The sequence below is a fragment of the Lampris incognitus genome, chromosome 9, assembly GCF_029633865.1.
Source record: "Lampris incognitus isolate fLamInc1 chromosome 9, fLamInc1.hap2, whole genome shotgun sequence".
In the NCBI taxonomy this organism is placed as follows: domain Eukaryota; kingdom Metazoa; phylum Chordata; class Actinopteri; order Lampriformes; family Lampridae; genus Lampris; species Lampris incognitus.
This window is the reverse complement of record NC_079219.1, coordinates 18,862,346-18,883,454: the sequence shown is the minus strand read 5'-3', so window position 1 is coordinate 18,883,454 and position 21,109 is coordinate 18,862,346. Positions and strand designations below refer to the sequence as shown.

The following is a 21,109-nucleotide window of genomic DNA, read 5'->3' as shown; positions in this document are numbered from 1 at the left end:
TGTGTGTGTGTGTGTGTGTGTGTGTGTGCGCGCGCGTGTGTGCATGAGTGAGGGTGCTACAAAACTGACATTAGGCTACATCATCTGCAACTGGCCTCACAACTAATCTTAACTGAGCACTTAGTACAAGAAACACAAACATTTAACAAAAATAAAAACAAACACTCAAGTAGTATGCAAAAAGGATACATGGTCCAGATCTCTTAATAAATCCAAAACATAGCACGGGCCACATAAAACTAACTTATGGGCCATATCCAGCCTGCAGGCCGGTAGTTTGAGACCCCTGCCTTAGACGCCAAATCCTGATTGTAAGAATCTGCTAGTTGTTGATTTTTTTACACGTACGTTGAATAAATGACTTACTTATAAAAACACGTTACGTAATCATATTTTCAAATCTCTAGTCAGCTTTTAGCACTGACTTAATGTAGGGCCCTGTGGAATCTGTGTTATAGCTTTTTTAAATTCTCAATTCCATGATTCCGTCCGTGATTCTGTTACCACAGAAACTATAGGGCCCTACCTTAATGCTGCCATCAGTCTGTCGCTGGCCCGTGCTGAGCCCCCACCAAAAAGAAGAAGAAAAGACACTTGCCACCGGGCCTAACAACTTTTCTGGGGGAAACCCTGAAAAAGTACTGAATGAATACCCATAGGCATTTTCAGAAATAGCAAGATCTGTTCATTTTATACTTTGCAACAACATGCAACTGTAATCCAGACAAGTTATGCAAATATCAAATTAATACCCAATATCAAAATTCTAAATTTGGGACAAATCAAAAGAAAAGTTGTATAATTCTTCAAGTGTTCACTGCCAACACATTTTGCTTTGTGCCTGCTTAAAATCCAACACGCAAAACTTACAGACAGGATTTACACACACACACACACACACACGAGAAATAAATGAAAACACAGCCTCTCTCTCTGATCCATGAAACAACACACACACACATGCAGACTCTTACACACAGAATTGTAACTACCCTGATTCCAGCAAAGAACTCCTGACTCTCCACAGGGGCTCCCTGGACGTTGGGCGAGTCCAAAAAGAAACTGGAGCTGGAGCAGTATATCTGAAAAGGGGAATGGGATGTACATTGGAAGATGTTACACCGTTTCTGATATCTCCACTACATTTCAGTTGTATTCTGATGTTTTGGCAATGCAGTTCAAATACAGAAGCATTCATGCCAACAGAGCATATTGGGTTTAAATAAGTAGGAAAGAGAGAGGAATAAACACAGTCACAGACGGAGACAAGGAAGGACGTGAACAAGAGACAGGGAGAGAAAGGGGAAGGAAAAAACAGAGAAGTCTGAGAGAGAGTTTGGGGAGTGAGAATGAGTGGTGGTGGAGGCAGAGGATTCGGGTAAGAAAAGGACGGAATGTACAATAGAGAGCACACTGGGAACGACTTGAATTTAGGTCTCACATGCATGACGACCCCAAGTACAAAAAACACCGATATGTTTGTTAAAGGTTTTTTTTTTGAGATACTTTATTGATCCCCGTGGAGAAATTACGCTCTGCATTTAACTCATCCTAGCTGTGTAGCTAGGAGCAGTGGGCAGCCGCTGTGCAGTACCCAGGGACCAACTCCAGTTATTTCTTCTTATTGCCTTGGTCAGGGGCACAGACAGGAGTAGTAACCCTAACACGCATGTCTTTTTGATGGTGGGAGGAAACCGGAGCACCCAGAGGAAACCCACGCAGACACGGGGAGAACATGCAAACTCCACACAGAGGATGACCTGGTTTGACCCCTAAGGTTGGACAACCCCGGGGTTCAAACCCAGGACCTTCTTGCTATGAGGCGACAGCACTAACCACTGTTCCACCATGCCACCCTTTAATGGGAAAAATGACAGACTGACTCTTCCATGGGTTTTGGCAGGCTAGCTCCTAATCACCTTTGACTCAACTGATCTTATTTTCTGAAAAATTGTAAACATCCCAGCTCTGTATACTAAACATGCACTGCACTATACTGTCAAAGTAAGTCAGAAAAGTCTTAGCCAAAGAAGTTTGGAGGCTTGTGAGATTTAAAATGTTACGTTCCTAACCCTGTTTGTATATTTTGATCTATAACCATCATTTATGCTCACAATCCCTTTTCAATTTCCACTGAATGGAAAGCTAGTGTTGAGCCCTCTGGAGGTGCTGTGGGCCCAATTCAATCAAGAATATACAGTAGGAAGTGTCTGTCTGACAACCCCAACGAAATACCCACTCTCAGCTCCCTCTAAGACCCACAACAGCTTCAGAGATAGCCCCTTGAATAACCATAATTTAATCGAAGCGTTTATTGGGCCATGTTATCAACCACTAACAAATAAAAAAAAAAAATTCTATAAGGAGTGTAAGCTAATGTGGCTTTGTAAAAATATGTAGGTACAGGTACAGGTTTTAGAAACGCATTTGTGTAGATATTACAAATTTCTACATGAATAACACTGGTACATCATATTATGTCGCCGTAGGCACATACACAGGCAAGAGAAAAGCCCCTTCTCATCCCATGGCATCCTATATAAGCATCGACATACGTAGGCACGACAACCTTCCACATCTGTATAGCAATGCACCAGGAACCAAGATTTACCGGTGAATTTAACTCTAAACTTAACCACTACTTAACCTGTATGTCATATTAGGCCACACCATCATAAGAGAAAAAGTGTTGGAGCAAAGCAAAAAAGCTGAAGGCAACCAGCACTGCCGCAGTATATTAAACACCTGTTGTGTACTTTGCACATGTTATAGCGCCACTTTTACCAAAGCATCAATAAAGGAAATGTATAGGATGCTGTGAGATGAATGTGAAAATACTTTGGACAGAAAGATTGCTTCTTGTAGACATTGAGGTAATTTTTATTACTACACTTAACCCTAAGCTGCACGAGTGGAGCTGCACAGTGGCCAACTGTAAAAGACCGTGGCTGTACTGGACAGCTAATTCGTGTGAATGCCTTTAATTCAGTGGTAAATCATGAGCCATGAGTAGGCTGTTTTCATGTTAACATAACACAACAGCTGATTTGATGTATTAGGCCCAGTCATCTCAGAATGAAGACAGATGTAATAATTTCCTGGTGCAGTGTTTGGATGGGACAAAAACACAGGGTCCTCGATGGCACATGGTTTGACACTCCTGCTGTAACTGGATAAGAGGCAGAACAGCGCATGGCCAGAAACAGCAATCACACACTATATACACACACACACACACACATATATATATATATATATATATATAAATTCCATCCATCCATTATCCAAATCACTTATCCTGCTCTTAGGGTCGCGGGGATGCCGAAGCCCATTCAAGCAGCCATTGGGCGGCAGGCATGGAGACACCCTGAACAGGCCGCCAGGCCATCACAGGGTTCACACACACACACACACACACACACACACACACACACACACACACACACACACACACACACCTAGGGACAATTTAGTATGGCCGATTCACCTGACCTACATGTCTTTGGATTGTGGGAGGAAACCAGAGCACCTGGAAGAAACCCACGCAGACATGGGGAGAACATGCAAAACTCCACACAGAGGATGACCTGGGACAACCGCCAAGGTTGGACAACCCCGGGGCTCGAACCCAGGACCTTCTTGCTGTGAGGTGACCGCGCTAACCACTGCGCCGCCCCATATATATATATATATATATATATATATATATATATATATATATATATAAATAAATAAATAAAGGCATTCCCCTCACATTCACATGGTAGCACTCTACAACCAAACCCCATCAGACCTTGTCCCCCAGGCGAAGGTTGAAGCCGTCAAGCTCAATGAAGGCGTAGGTCTGGATGGTGGTCTCCTGTTTGAGCTCCTCCTTCATGCCCTGGGGGGACAGGCGGGACCAGGCCACCACATAGCCCAGTGAATTGTTGATGCTGTAACCTTCAAAGCTGCACCTGAGGTGAATGGTGCTTCCAGAGAGCTCTGAGACAATCACTGGTACAGACGGAGAGGGGGGCTGCTTGGCTAGTTGGGATGAAGTAGGGAGATAAAAGTAGGTTAATTTGTGGGGCTTAAAATTATTTGGATTTGGTTATTTTCTGGATGTGATCGGTGTTTGTATATGGTAACAATATACACTGATGAGCCAAAACATTATGATCACCTGCCTAATATGCTGTTGGTCCTCCGTGTGCTGCCAAAACAGCGCCGACCCACCAAAATATGAACTCTACAAGACCTCTGAAGGTGTTCTGTGGTATCTGGCACCAAAAAATTAGCAGCAGATCCTTCAAGTCCTGTAAGTTGCGAGGTAGAGCCGCTGTGGATCAGACTTGTCAGTCCAGCACATCCCACAGACGGCCATTTAGATTGAGATCTGGAAAATTTGGAGGCCAGGGCAACACATTGAATATTTCATCATGTTCTTTAAACTGTTCCTGAATGATATGTGCAGTGTGGCAGGGTGCATTATCCTACTGAAAGAGGCCACTGCCATCAGGGAATACCGTTGCTATGAAGGGGTGTACTTGGTTTGTAACAATGTTTATGTAGGTGACACGTTAAAATGATGTCTACATAAATGGACGGACCCAGGGTTTCCCAGCAGAACACTGCCCAGAGCATCACACTCCCTCCACCAGCTTGTTGTCTTCCCACAGTGAATCCTAGTGCCATCACTTCCCCAGGTAAACAGCGCACACGTACATGGCTATCCATTTGATCTAAAAGAAAACATGATTCACTGGACCAGGCGATCTTCTACCACTGCTTCAAGGTCCAGTTCCGGCACTCGCATGCTCATTGTAGGTGCTTTCGATAGTGAACAGGGGTCATCATGGGCACTCTGACCGGTCTGCGGCAGGGTGTGATGCACTGTGTGTTGTGACACATTCCTTCTGTAACCATCATTAAAATGTTTTGGGATTTGTGCCAAAGTAGACATTCTGTCGGTTCGGACCAGAAAGAATAGCCTTCATTGCCATCACGCATTGATGAGCCTTAGGTACCCAACACCCTGTCGCCAGTTTGTGGATTATCCCTCCTCGGACCACTGTCGGTAGCACCAAGAGCACCCCACAAGCCTTGCCATTTCAGAGATGCTCTGACCCAGTCATCTGGCCATTAAAATTAGGCCCATGTCAAAGTCGCTCAGATCTTTGCTCCAGCCCATTTCATCGCATCAAACATGTTGACTACCAGAACTGATTATTCGCTTACCATCTAATCTATGCAGTCCTTGACATGTGCCCTTGTTTGGAGATGATCGACGTTATTCAGTTCACCTGTGAGTGGTCATAATGTTTTGGCTCATCGGTGTTTTTTTTCACAATAAACAAAACATATATACAAGTATTTCAATTACAAATGACATGGATATTAAACCAGAATGCGATGGAAATGAAATGAACGCAACCAGACCAAAAATAAATACAAGATAGGAGTGACATACTGAGATAAGTAAAGAAAAAAAGAGAACAAAAGAAGAAAAACATGACTGCGATGCAAGGAGTGCTTAAGTTTACAGCATTGCTTGTCGACAGGTATTCTAACCAAATGTATCTCTCAGTTATTTGCATTTTATGTGATATGGTACTGTTATTTTTGAGCTGGAAACACCATTAAACGCTCAAGGGATATTCCTCAAACCTAATCAAGCAGCCGATATGATAACTGTTGTAGGGCAGCCAGCTGACCAAGAGAAGTGTGCCACAGAGATGGCGCTGGTGCAGAGGAGGCTTTCCATTATTTGACCACAAGTTTCCGTCCTAACATAAGGGCAGTCTGGATCCAGTCAGCAAGTGGTGGAGTAAAATCACGTAATGCAGAGGGGTCACCCAAAATAAACAGACTGGAGGAGAAAGGGATGTCTAGGCCGATAATTTTTTATTTTTTTTAAATCGATATGTATAGCAGACCAGAACTCCTGTATTTTTGGGCAACTCCAAAGCATGTGTACTAAAGTACCATCTTGGTCAAGACACCTCCAGCACTCTGAGCCATCAACCAAACCCACTCTATGCAGCCTAGATGGCGTCCAGTAGACTCTGTTTATAATTTTAAATTGCATCAGCCTTGTTCGCAGTTTCCTTGACATTTTTTTTTCAGTTCCTAAGTATTCTTCCCCATTGTGCCTCTGAAAATGAAACCTTTAAATCAGTTTCCCATGTCAATTTTAGGGTCAATATATTGGCATCTGAGGTTGTAAGGATCATAGAATAGTAGACAGAAGCCTCATGGCCACGTCCAAAGAGCTCAAGGACCTTCTCTAGAGTGTCACCACTAGATGGGGCTATTGAGAGTGAGCCGAAAATTTGTACTAGCAGGTGTCTTAACTGCAAATACTTCCAAAATTGAGTGTGTGGTGTGTAAGTCGAATTCCTGCCTAAGTGCCTCAAAGGATTTTAATGTTTCTTCCTGATACAGGTCCCATAGGACTGTGATACCTTTCTTAAACCAGGACTTCCAGAGGAAGGATGATTTATCTATACAGACCTTGAGATTTAGCCAGATCTTGGCGGACCGATGAAGAAAGAGGTCAAATCTAAGGATCTGAGCTATTCTCTTCCAAACCACTGAACATGGGACAAAAAAGGATGTGACACATAATGTGGGGCTAGTTTGGCTGTGACATAGTTCATGGGCATAAGAGGAGTGCAAATGGTGCCCTCAAGATGACGCCACGGGGGGAGCTCTCTCCGGGGGCAAGGACCACTGTGCCATATACCTGAGAGTGAAAGCGTAATGGTGGAATAGCAGGTTAGGCACCCCAAGGCCTCCGCTGTCCACTGACCTCTGCAATTTTCGCAGGGTCATTCTTGGGCGTTTATTGTTCCATAAGAATTTATTACAAAGTTGATCAAATTGTTTAAAGTAGTGTAGTGGGATTTGGATCGGGAGAGCTTGCAGTAGGTAGTTGAATTTTGGAGCACAATTCATTATAGGATGTTTGCCTTGACCCACACAGAGAGATACAATGGAGACCAATGCTCTATATCAGCCTGCAGTTTGTCCAATAGGGGTTCAAAGTTTATTTTAATCAAGTCAGACTGTTGGGGTCGGGGGTGTTATTCCAAGGTAATTGATGCCTTTCTTAGGCCAATCAAAAGTGCCTGATTGGAAGAGGTTTTTGGGGCATTATAGTAAGAGGGAGAGCCTCAGACTTTGTCCAGTTCACTTTATAACCTGAAATGTATGAGAACTTGTCAATAATTTTAAATAGGGAGGAAAGATAGCATTCAGGATTGGACATAAACAAAAGAATGTCAAAACATTCAGGGTGGAGAGCAGATATTGCCACTCCACCCTGTCGAATGCCTTTTCAGCATCCAGCGAGATGGCAGCCATAGGACAGGTGTTATCCTGAGTAGCCCACATAATATCTACAAATCTCCTAATGTCTGCTGAGGAGCGGGAGCATATGAAACTGACCTGGTCAGGATGGATCAAAGATGTTATTTTAGATAGTATCTTACTGTCACAGGAGGTCAACTAATGGGTCGGAAATTTTTACAATCTAAAGGGTCATTCCCTTCTTTCGGAATAAGGGTAATAATGGCCTCTGATAGAGAGGGAGGAAGTTTTCCCTTCTCTAGAGCTTCGTTATAGGTGTCTAGGAGTAATGGTGCTAGCTCCTCAGCATAAATCTTGTAGAACTTAGCCGTGTAAACCTGGTGCTTTACTTGAGGGTAGGTGCTTGATAATGTCAGTTATCTCCTCAATAGTAATGGGTGAATCAAAATGTTCAAGCTGGTCCTCTGACAACAATGGAAGATTGAGGGTTGACAGAAATGAAGTAATGTCATTTTTGTCCACCTCTGACTCAGAGGTGTAAAGTTTTACATAAGAATCTCGAAAAGCCACATTTATCTCCTTGGGATCAGACAGAAGATGCCCATCTTCCCTCCAAATGGCTGGAATAGTGCTCATTGCTTCTTTTTGTTTAATGTATCTGACAAGTAGTCTACCAGCCTTATCAACCTCCTCAAATATTTCTGTGTGGCCCGAAAGAGAGAGAATTCTGCCCTCTGAGCCATATTTGAATTAAACTCGTACTTCAGTCTAGTCAACCTGGTAAGATTTTCTGGGGATGTTTTTTTTTTTTAAGTTTGACTCAGCAATTCTGATCAGTTTTTCAAGCTCCCAGAGTTTTGCACAATTTTGCTTCCTCTTATATGAAGAGTGCTGAATTACGTGACCTCTAAAAAAGGCTCCCAGCCAACTCCTACCGATCGAGCTGTTGGTAAAGCAGATATTGTGCTCCTTTAATATTCTTTTCCTTTCCTCAATAGGCTTTTCTCTGAAACCTCTGCACTTTTGTAGGGGGTATGGTTTGTTATGCATGGGGCATTGCTTGCCTTCAGCAGAGGGCGTGGAGTTGGAGAACGAGGACATGTCTGTTTTATGCACAGAGACTGTTCTGTGGCCATTGCTGTGACTCTCAGTAAACCTGTTTTTGTTTGCAGTATTAGACGGGTAGAGTAGATTAAAGCTTGGGTCATTACGTACCTTTGCTTGCTTGCACACAAACTGCGAAAAGAAGTGAAACGGTGGGAAGGCTACTCTATGTTCTTGTTTATACCATGAGCCTTCGATCAACCCCTTGTCCTGGAGCCCACATAGCAGTTTCTCCACTATCGGGTTAACAGCCCTTGCTGTGTCAAGATAAGAGAGACCTGGTAGGTGTCCTTTGTTTTGCAAACTCAATCTCAGACAGCAAGTTAGACAGCTCTCTAAGCTTGTGGTGTTCTTTAGGTGTTATTTTGGGGAAATTTTCAAGCTTTGTGAAAAGAGCGCCCTCTATGGCCTCTGGCAACCCGTACAGCTCCTCTAACCTTTCCCAGATGAGACATAATCCCGCAGATGGATTCCTCACGTTTACTGATAATGCGGCATGCGTGTTCAGCAGACTCTGCTCCTAGCCACTTAACAAGTCCATTTCTTCACCTGCTTTAAGATCTAGGCCCTCAATTGTGTTAATGAATGACGCTTTCCAGGATAAATAATTCTCTGGCTTGTCATCAAACCTGGTAAGTCCAGATGAAACAGGCTGGCTCCGTGTAAGATATTTTGCCAGGCCAGATGTGACTGGGTCATTACAGTGGTGTGGAGCTCTGGGCATATAGAGGTTGCGGCCATTATAGGCCGGGAGCCAGGACCAGCCCTCAGGATGTTTTCTGCTACCTTTTTTTCACTATTATTTCTTGTTAGCCTATACCTTGGGCCATCAGAAGTTGATAACGAGCACCACCAACTCGGCCCCGTTTGGCCACAGGGGGCCAAAAACCCAATTTTTGGGCCATGTTCCTGGCGAAATTATGTACATGCAAATATTAAGGTACTACAATGGCATAAATAGTCATACAAGAATGAAATTTGGCAGAGAGTACCCTGATACATAGGGGGAAGCAGGAAAATATGATTCTGGGGCTTGCTGCAACTCAATTTTAAGATATCACCCACACCATCCCCAAAAAGACAAAAAAAGTACTGTCCGCCTGAGAAATTATCATCAAAATGATTATTCTTCAGCACTTTATGGTGAATATGTATGCCTCACTTGTGTATAGACAACTTCCCTAGTTCTTAAGCTTCAATTTGAGCCCAAGATGACCTTTCTATCTCAAATATTATTCTTGCTGTGGCCGAAAGTCTTCACTATAGGCCTACAGTACCTCAAATATGAAAAAAGCAGATATGTATAATTTCCATTGCCATGGTAACTGTGGGCTGTATCAGAAGCAGCCTGAATACCACAAAGCCACCACAGATTGAAGGTATGTATTAGGTTCTAGACCAGTGACTAAGCATTGTAACAATGATTAGAATATTTATTAAACTGATATTTAACAACCTTAACATGATTTAAGCTAGTCTCTTTAGTTTTAGCTAGCTAGCAAGCACAATTTTGCAATCAAGCTAGCGAGGTTGCAATATTCATGAGGTGTGTTGTAGCTACAGTTGGAATACTATCAGTCTGCACATTTGAGGTGATAAGAGAAATAATTGTAATGCAAAGTATTATATTTGAATCAATGTGAATTGGCACACTGAATAGTACTCCCTATTTCATTATTGCAATACTGATTTTAAGATGGTTGCATTGTTACAGTATATGAATCAGTCAAGATGCCAAAGAGACAAGATGATGAAGACTGGACACCTTGCCAGAGTTCTTCAAAGCAGAAGAAACAGCCACCGCCCCAGTCACCTCTGGGAAATTGCATTCTGCATGGTTGTAAGGGGACGGTAAATGTTAAGTTTATAGCCTTTTCTTCTAAGGCTGATCCACTTAATGTATTTACTGAAATCCACGACATGCAAAACAAACTTTTGACACAAACGTCTGACTGTGGTGGCATGCCAGATGTTTGTGACTCAATTCCTGATGAATTATCTGCCGATTGTGGGTATCATGAAAACTGTTGACGCATTTTTTTCTGCAATGCTAACCGTGCTTTAGCAAGAAATTGTCAAGCAGAAAAATACGCTACTAGACCAACATGTGAGCATGTGGATTCTTCCGTTTTGTTTGGAAATTATTGCATATTCTGCAAAAGTGGCACAGTGAAGCAAGCTTCTGGCAATAGATATAGCTTGCAGAAATTCCAATCAAATGCATACAAAAATATTAAGCAAAAAGCTATGGAACTAGGTGATGAAGATTTGTTGTGCAAAATCCAGGGAGTTGATTTATTTGCTAAGGAGGCTCAATTTCATGACTGCTGTCGCAAGCAGTACTTAGTAAAGTGAGCACCTCAGCCTGACACTACAGCTGCAGCGGATGAAATAACTACAAAGAAGGGAATGATCGGTAAAGCTTTCAATGGGGTGTATGTTCATATAAAAACAGAAGTTATTCAAAAGGGTCAGGTTGTGAAACTTGCTCATCTTACTGTTTTGTATAATGAAACCTTGAGACAATTTGGAGAAGAAGCTCCTGCTCAGATAACAAGCCATAACCTGAGACTAAAAATCGAATGCTGTCCTGATCTCAAAGATAGTATCGACTTCTCATCTTGCCCATACAAAGACACATTAGTGTTTTGTACATCCCAAGAATCTATGAAGACGACAGTGTGTTCAGCTTATGAGATGGGAATTACTGATTGGAGTAAAGAGATCAGCCATGATCTTCACAAGAAAATCCTAAAAGCCTTCAAAAATTCTGAACCACTCCCTTGGCCTCCTAGAGCTCAGGATCTCCCTGACCCAAAAGAGGAGATTCCTTCTGAGGTTTTCCAATTTGTTTTAAACCTAATCTGCGGTGAGAGGAAGCCATCATATCGGGAGGACAATCTGGCATCATCAATTTCTCAAGACATCTGCAGAGCAGTTACAGCAGGTCAATGGAAGATGAAGAAACACATCTTACTATGTATGACACTACGCCATCTCTTTCGATCCAAGAGCATCACCACTCTGATAAATAGACTTGGCCACTGTGAGTCCTACACATACTCAATAGAACTTGAAACGGCTCTGGCAAATTCAATTGTGGAAAGTGCTTCACTAATCAGCGACTCAGATGTTATCAAGAGACAACCTGATGGAGCAGTCTTCCATTGTGACTGGGACAATTTTGATCAGCTAGTATCAGATGTATATGGGGCAGGGTCCATTCATATCGCTGTAGGCATCTACCTGCAAGATTAAGGGTCCTGTGCAGATGCAGCAGCCCTGACCACAACACAGCCTACACAAGAGTCAGCCTACACTAATCCGAACACTCAACCTCCAAAAAAAACAACGATCATTTAAGAGTCCTGCTCAGGAGTTGCCAACTTACTACAAGCGGAAACAATCTGAACCAGCTAAATTGGAGTCATCCAATTCAAATAACACATCCACATACCACTCAAAATCATCGGATAGTGATATAATTTGGGTCATTGCTCGTAAAATCAACTCCGGTGATCAGCACATCCCTGGTCTGTCAGGTTGGGTCTCTGTTACTGGCCGTTCTCCAAAATGCCTCACCACAATTGGGTATTATCCTATGATCAATGCTCCCATAACCGACTTGACAATCATTCAAGAATGCCTTAGATGCAGCCAAGTCGCATCCTCTGAAGCTGGACAAGAGTACACCATCAGTACATTTGACCTAGGTGTTAGCATGAAAGCCTACCCTCTAATATGGAATGAACCTGAAAAATATAAAAAGCACATCATCCTCATTGGTACATTCCATTGCTGTGGAGCTTACTTGAAAGGTATAGGCCGAAGATACTGTCAAGGGAGTGGATGGGTCGAAGTGGCTTTGGAAGCAAAACTGATCACCACAGGCTCTGTGGCTGGGGTCACTGATGGAAAGAATTTGGACAGAGCTATGAACACACACAAATCGATGCTAGAAGGTCTTGAAAGACTCCTCTATGACAAGTATCTGGAAACTCATGGAGCACTCTCAGCTGAAGGTACATTTTTTCTGGAAAAACATACCCCGAATGAATCTACTCTAACTGAAGTTCTATCATCGGCTGATATATCTCACCACATAACAGAATACAATTCATTTAGAGAAAGAGTGAGAAAGGGGGAGCTGGGAGAAACTGGCCAGTTTTGGATGGAATACGTGGACTGCATCTGGCTTGTCCTGTCAATGAACAGCGCAATCAAAATGAATGACTATGATGGGTACAAAGCTGCCATAAACATCATGCCAGACCTCTTTTTCTGCTAAGATCAGCAGAATTATGCTAGATTCCTCACATACTTTGGATGCTTTCTTGAACACATTGAGGAAACACATCCTGGTTCAGAGAAACTTTTGCGTGCTGGAGCAATCAGTGTAGCCAGATCACATATCCCAGGCAACCGCTGCCACATTGACAAAACAATAGAGGAGACAGCTATGAAATGGCTTAAGTCAAACTCGGGTTCTGGAACATACTCAGCTGGAATCTGTGGAATCACCAGCAATTATGAAGCCAGCCAACGTCACATCCTGACTGCCCATGCTAAAGGAGAGTTTGTAGAGGCCATGTGGAATATGATTAGCAGCCGAGGTGAGCATTCAGAGAAGCAGCAAAGAGATCTAAGACCACCTGAAATCAATCGGTCTGAGGAGCAAGTGCAGCAAACAATAGAAGCATTTCAGAGTTTCATCAACCCATTTCAGCTTGAGACTTCTCAACCCTTGACAAGTTTGACTTCAGGCGCTGCTATGCCAGAAGAGGTGTGCTCTGATGTGCTGAATGCTCTGAAAAATGGCCAAACTCAAAAAGAAGAGTTCATCCGTGATCGTCTTCTTACAAAGAAAGTCCTTTTTTTTAATCCTATCAAGAGAAACAAATTCAAGACAATGTCTTTCACAACACCTAAAAGGAAGTGTATGGCATCAAACCAGAGAGTAATCCAGTATAAGGCTACAAGTGGATTTATCTTTCAGATTTTCATCAAATCACAGCTACTAAGGTCACAAATCAGCATCTCTGACCTGATGTGCTATCCCCTGACTCTGACGCCATATTCCATCTCAACAATCGATGGCTTCTTTGCAAAAACCAACAAGGCACAAGGGATGAACTACATGATCAAAGATGCTGAGAATGCACAGCTCCCCTCTCCTAGCCAATGTGCTCTCATTCAAGATGGAAACTCCTCATTCTACATGAACGATGTGCCCCGGACAATGAAGACTATATCAGTGCGCACCTTCAAATGTCTACCTGCTGCAGCTGAAACAGTATTCAGCACAGACACTTATGCAGACTGTCTTCATTCACCAAAATCAGCTGAGAGGGATCGTAGAGGTTGTGGGGAACGGTTCATAGTTAGTGGTCTGAATGTTCATCGACCTGCAGATTGGAAAGTTTTCCTCACAAATGATGAAAACAAGAAATCATTCATTCATTTACTTCTCGAGCACTGGAACTCTGCAGATATGATGGAAGAGATCCTCAGAAGGCCTGTCATCTTCATAGAGGCTGGTCAAGCTTTCAAAATAGAATGTCATGCTGGAGTAATATCAAAAGAACTTCTACCTGAGATCTGTTCAAACCATGAGGAAACTGATGTGAGGGTGATCCTCTACATAAATTATTTCCAAACCAAAATGCCTCACATCAAAACAGTCAGAGTCAGAGCAAAAGACTGACATTTTCTTCATTCTCCTCTACTATGCCAAATCATTCACAGTTGACATCATCTTTGACATGGGAAATAAGCTGATCAATATCAACCAGCTGGCTGACAATTATTCACAAGAACATGTTTCAGCTCTGCTGGCCCTGCATGCCTTCACTGGTGCTGACTGCACTTCAGCATTCAAAGGCAAAGGAAAGGTGCGACCGATCAAGTTTCTGAATCAGAATTCAAAGTTCATTCAGATCTTTGCTGCAGTGGGGAACTCTTGGGAGCTTGATGAGCTTGTCCTCAGTGGTGCCGAAGAGTTCACCTGTCGCCTCTATGGCTTTGGTCCTCGAGTTAAGCAGGTTGATGAGGCAAGAGAGGGCAAGGTCAAGAAAATATGTGGCTCAAGCTTCGAGCTGCGACAAGGTCTCTCTATTGACCTTTCCACCTTTCCACCGTGCAAGCGAGTCCTTTTGCAGCACATAAAGAGAGTGAACTACCAAGTAGGAATCTGGAAAAGGGCTCATGAAAACCACCCAGAAGTCCCATCCCCTTTGCACCATGGGTTTCATGTAAATGACGATGGCAAGCTAGAACCTCTGTGGTTTGAGGGTGACGTCATCCCCCAGGCCCTTGTTGATGCCTTGGAAGAAGAAGGGACAGATGAGGATGACCTTGAGGAAATACACACTAACATGGATGATGATGAAGAAGAGGAGGAATATGGGGGTGATTAAGATATCAAATGCAATTTAGATTTTATTTTTTTAGATTTTTTTTCCGATTTCAGCTTTATTAGATAGTACAGTTGAAAGAGACATGAGTGGGGAAAGAGAAAAGGGAGGACATGCAGCATATGGTAGTGGGCCGGATTCAAACCCATGCTGATGCGTTAGGGACTAGTGTTGTGGTACGCGCACTATGCCAGTGAACCACCAATTATGATTTATTTTATATTATTTTTATTTTTTAAGGTGAATTTTTGGCTTCTTCTGTTGTTGTTTCTCCCTTTGCCTATATTTTGTGTAGTTTTTTTGGGGACAGTGGGATGGGATGGGGTAAGAGGGTAGGAATTAATGTTTCATTGCTGTTAATAAAATGAAAGCCATCTGCTTTCTGAAGAAAAAAAAAATTATAATAAATGTTTACTGTACTCTATTGGTGGTTGGCTTCTACTTGAGTGCATTGCTTTGGACCTATAGGCCCATTGCTATAGGCCTATGAGACACCATTTAAAAGCATTTGTTTTCCTACAGGTTCTTTAGTATTCACTTTTCATGTTCACTTCAGATAGCAGTAGTAAGCAGTACATATGAACATATTGTTAAATGCAATAAATTGCACTTACCCCCATTTGGAATGCTAGTGACTAAAAAATTAAATTTTCTCTGATTTGAGGTATAGAGAAGACTTTCGGCCACAGCAAGAGTAATTTTTGAAATAGAAAGGTCATCTTGGGCTCAAATTGAAGCTTAAGAACTAGGGAAGTTGTCTATACACAAGTGAGGCATACATATTCACCATAAAGTGCTGAAGAATAATCATTTTGATGATATTTGTCAGGCGGACAGTACTTTTTTTGTCTTTTTGGGGATGGTGTGGGTGATATCTTAAAATTGAGTTGCAACAAGCCCCAGAATCATATTTTCCTGCTTCCCCCTATGTATCAGGATACTCTCTGCCAAATTTCATTCTTGTATGACTATTTATGCCATTGTAGTACCTTAATATTTGCATGTACATAATTTCGCCAGGAACATGGCCCAAAAATTGGGTTTTTAGCCCCCTGTGGCCAAACGGGGCCGAGTTGGTGGTGCTCGTTATCAACTTCTGATGGCCCAAGGTATAGGCTAACAAGAAATAATAGTGAAAAAAAGGTAGCAGAAAACATCCTGAGGGCTGGTCCTGACTCCCGGCCTATTAGACTGGGGTGTGTAGGCAGGGAGGCCCCTAGCATAATGCGGCTGATTGTTCAGGGGTTAGAGGCGACTCTGTTCTGCAAACCTATTACCTATTGCTGGCATGCACGTTGCTATCTGCAGGATGGCTATTTGGCTGATGTCAGTCTGGGGCTGGGAATTTATCTTCCTTTCCTTCATATACTGATACATAGGGGCTAACATTGTTTGGTGTTTTCTCATCTCTTGAGCTGGTCTCTCTGAGTGAGTGTCTGCTGCCACTGAGATGACTGTGCCTGTTCACATACTCCACAGGTTGTAGCAGTGGTCTGTCCTCATCTATAGCCTCAAAGTCTGCAGCCAAAGCTTCCATTACTGCTTGCTTCGGCCATAGCAGCCTCTGCCTCTCTCTCTCTTTCTAGAGCATCGAATGTTGCTGTAGCATTCCAGCCGGACTTTATTCAGACGATGCACTCCAATAACAACTGATGGGTCCATGGTGCGGTATCAGACCATTTATTGCAGCATTTACTAGTCACACCGTAGACACACCATAGAACCACCGTAAGAGCTGAAAGCATATACATAAAACAATCACTTAATTATATGTGCAACCACGTTTCCCCCATAGCTAGCCACCAGTACGGGGTACATAGCACTAGCTAGCATTAGCTTATCATTAGCGATCTCCAAATCACAAAGAACACATTGTAAATAAAAACATAACGAAATTCGAATTAAACAGTCAATCGGCACTCATACCTGTTCGCCTTCCAGCTAGGTGCTAAATAAATGATGATGATCAATGAATTATAAGTTGTGAATTCGTTCTGTGCATAGCGAACATGAGCATCGTGTTCAACTTTCAGTTTTGTTCTGCCGTTTTCTCGCAGCGGCGCACAGCATCATGGGAGACCAGAGTTTTTCAAATAAAGGTCACATAACAAAAGGAAGTGTAATTCGCTGTTAATATCAATCAGGACTGTACTTTAGGCACCAAATACAAATCAATAATGAGCACCATACAAATCAATAATAATAAAAAATATTATGATAAAATTATATGGGTCATTTACAGTTGCCTCTAGACAGGCTTTTTCTGTTTTCATTAGTATCTCTCTCTCTGAAAAGGCAGCTCTAGCCTGGGTAGCTTCAGCTTTAGCACACGCTGCGGTGGCTGCCAGAGCAACGCTTGATGTGGTAGAAGATTTACTTGAGGATTTACTTGAAGATTTGCTTGAAATGGAAGCTCAGGCTGCTACACTTGTCCTATCCATGTTTGATGTGGATATGTTGTACCTCAGTCCTTCCTTGTGATGTTGCAGTTGTCGTATTGGTCTGGGCACCATGCGAGACAATGCAGTCTGGTCATCAGCAGCTCTTTGCCAGTCTCTCTTTTCACTGTACTGGCCTCACAGAATGCCTTATTCCATTATTCAGCAAGATAAACACCTCCACATAACATATCTCGTACACCAGGGGTGAAGTTGAGAGCTTTATTATGCAAATGTGTGAAACTGAAATACAAATACATGTACCAGTAAGTACAAGGGAATATGAGTCTCACAAATACATTACAGAACAAATGTAGCATGTAGCTAGGCAACTGAGTTATTGGCTCGTCATATGGCTAGGCTAGCAGGTAGCATATATGGTAAGTACTACGATGTATTGTCACAGCCTCTCGCCCTTGACATCAAAGCGATCGCCCTTGACACCTGCTACACCAGCTGACACCTGCTACACCATCTGACCCCCCCTTCACCCCGGCACGCCAGCTGGCCATCAATAAATCGCCTTCACCCTTAAAAGGCCTCCACTATGGACCAGTCTTCGCTGGAATGTCGCCGTTCATGGACTTCTGCCTGCCTGCCTACCTGCCACTGAGCCAACTCCTGCTCTACCCCCGAGATCGGTCACTTCAATAAAGACTTGATTCTTCCCTTACCTGGTTGTCCCGTCTGCTTTTGGGTTCATTCCCGACACGTGACAGTATGTTCCAGCCACTATGGACCCAGCAGACCATTCCACCACAGACCTGGCCACGGTCTGCCAAGCTGTAGCCAACCAGGAATCGGTCCTCGGCCAGCACAGCCAGGTGCTACAGGAGATGGCTGACACCCTCCGTGAGCTCGGCTCAAAGATCTCCGGAATCCAGACCCAACTTAGAGCCTCCGCTAGCCCGGGACCCGCCCCTCCAGCTCCGCCACCCTCAGCGCCATCAACTTCGGCTAAGGAACCATAGGTTGCTCCGCCCGATAAGTATGATGGAGATTTTGGACTTTGTCGCCCTTTTTTGATGCAGTGTGAGATTGTGTTTAACCAGCAGCCCCAGTCATATTCCACGGATGGAGCCAAAGTCGCTTACATCATGGGTCTTCTCCGGGGAAGCGCTCTGGATTGGGCTACAGCGGTGTGGGAGATGCGGGCCTCCACTTCCTCATCCTACGCTGAGTTCACCACTGCTTTTCGCCAGGTTTTTGATCATCCCGTGCGGGGAAAGGACGCTTCAAAAAGACTGATCTCTCTCCGCCAGGGTTCCCGCAGCGTCGCCGACTACTCAGTTGAGTTCCGTACGCTATCAGCGGAGAGGGGATGGAACAACGAGTCCCTCCAGGCCGGGTTTTCCAACGGTCTAAGCGAATCCCTAAAGGACGAATTGGTTTCCTACCCTTAGCCTGGAGGGTTGGAGGAATTGGTTACCCTGGCCATTCGTGTGAACAACCGTCTCCGGGAGCAGAGGAGAGAGAGGACGCGCCGCTTTCCTGGTCACAACAACTTTCCACACCTCCAAACGCTGGGGGCCGAGCTCGCTCGACTGAGGCTGACGTCCTCCGAGAAAGCCCGAGGCGTGACTCCTCCCCAGCTTCGGAGCCAATGCAACTCAGCTGCTTCCGGCTCAACCCGGAGGAGCGTCAACACCGCATCACCGAGAACAGCTGCTTGTATTGTGGTCAGCCTAGTCACTTTCTCGCCTCCTGCCCTCACCGTCCGTCAAACTAGCAGGCTCACGAGGGAGGGGGAGGATCCTCGTGAGCCCAGCTGTCTGCCCTCTGTCTCCTCGTCCACGTACCCAGTTGCAAGCTACCATCAGTTTTAAAGGTCAGTCCACTAAACTTTTGGCTTTAATTGACTCTGGAGCTGATGAAAGGTTTTTGGGTGCAAGTGTTGTGAAGCAGTTAGGTCTTGTCACTGTGAGTCTGGACCAGCCTCTTGAAGCTAATGCCCTGGGTGGACGTCTCCTGGCCCGGATAACCTCTAAGACCAAGCCTGTGCGCCTCCTGTTGTCGGGAAACCATCAAGAGGAGCTAAGTTTTTCGTTATCAATTGTCCATTTGTTCCCATTATACTTGGTCATCCCTGGCTGATTAAGCATAGTCCCCGTATTGATTGGTCATCGGCCAGAATTTCAAGTTGGAGTCCCGTCTGTCATGCCATATGCCTCCAGTCTGCTCTGCCTCAGTCTGTCCCCAGTCAGGTGTCAAGCTCTGAGACCTCTGACCTGTCACTGGTGCCTCCAGAGTACCATGACCTCCAAGCCGTGTTCAACAAGCAGCAAGCTCTCTCCCTGCCTCCTCATCGCCCCTATTATTGCGCTACTGACCTGCTGCCGGGCGCTCCCCTCCCCAGCAGTCGTCTATATAGCCTCTCCAAGCCTGAGCGGGAGTCCATGGAGAGGTACATCAAGGACTCCTTGGCGGCTGGTCTTATTCGCCCGTCATCGTCACCCCTTGGTGCGGGGTTCTTCTTTGTGGCCAAGAAGGAAAAAACCCTCCGGCCGTGTATTGACTATAGAGGCCTCAATAACATCACAGTCAAGAATAAGTACCCTCTGCCCCTCATGACTTCTGCTTTTGATTCTCTCCAGGGAGCCACAGTGTTCACTAAACTAGACCTCCGCAATGCTTACCACCTGGTCCGGGTTCGAGACGGAGATGAATGGAAGACTGCCTTCAACACCCCCTGGAATATTTTGAATATCTGGTGATGCCATTTGGTCTCACTAATGCCCCAGCTGTCTTCCAGAGTCTGATCAATGACGTCCTACGTGACATGTTGGATCGTTTCGTTTTTGTTTACCTGGATGATATCCTGATTTTTTCCAGAGACCTGTCAGAGCATGTCATGCACGTCCGCCAAGTCCTTCAACGGCTACTGGAGAACCGCCTTTTCGTAAAAGCAGAGAGGTGTGAATTCCATGCCCCTTCAGTCACCTTCCTGGGCTACATCGTGGCTGATGGGCAGGTGAGAATGGACCCCGCCAAGGTAAGAGCGGTTCTTGAGTGGCCAAGCCCGACCAGCCGTAAGCAGCTTCAGAGGTTCCTCGGTTTTGCCAACTTCTACAGACGGTTCATCCGCAATTACAGCTGCGTTGCGGCCCCACTAACTGCTCTTACCTCCACCTCCAGACAGTTCCTGTGGACCCCTGTAGCAGAGGCAGCTTTCCAAGCCCTCAAGCACTGCTTCACCACAGCTCCTATCCTCATCCAGCCAGACCCAACCAAACAGTTCGTTGTAGAAGTGGACGCCTCTGAGATTGGGGTGGGGGCGGTCCTTTCTCAGCGCTCCAGTGAGGATGGCAAGACACACCCCTGTGCCTTCCTGTCTCGCCGTCTCTTCCCAGCTGAAAGGAACTATGATGTGGGGAATCGTGAGCTCCTGGCGGTGAAATTGGCACTGGAGGAATGGCGACATTTTCTGGAAGGGTCTGAGCTTCCTTTTATAGTGTGGACTGACCATAAGAACCTGGAATACATCCAGTCAGCAAAGCGACTCACTGCGCGCCAAGCCAGGTGGGCGCTCTTTTTTGGTCGTTTTAATTTTTCTTTGACGTACAGACCTGGCTCCAGGAATGCCAAGCCCGATGCTCTGTCTCGTGTGCATGGGGAGGAGTCTGACCCCAAGCTCCAACCTGACACCCTCGTTCCCTCTACCTGTGTGGTTGCGGCTGCGGCTGTCACCTAGAACATTGAAAGGGAGGTCATGGCAGCACAACAGACTCAGCCTGACCCAGGTAACGGTCCCCCTGGGCCCTTGTTTCTTCCAGACGCTGTTAAATCTAGTGTGTTGCAGTGGGCTCACTCTTCCAAACTTACCTGCCATCCTGGAGTAACCCATACCCTAGCCTTCCTCTG

The 21,109-nt window shown here is 44.6% G+C and overlaps 1 protein-coding gene across 1 annotated transcript in view; it reads right to left on the bottom strand.

Annotated features, from left to right (window-relative positions):
- Window positions 1-21,109, bottom strand: part of vwde (von Willebrand factor D and EGF domains) — a 90,748-nt gene that overhangs the window by 52,173 nt on the left and 17,466 nt on the right. The window contains exons 6-7 of the mRNA XM_056286934.1: window positions 3,794-4,026; window positions 993-1,082 (exon numbers count right to left, since the gene is read on the bottom strand). Of these exons, the coding sequence (XP_056142909.1) occupies window positions 993-1,082; window positions 3,794-4,026 (323 nt within the window). The remainder of the gene's footprint in view (window positions 1-992; window positions 1,083-3,793; window positions 4,027-21,109) is intronic.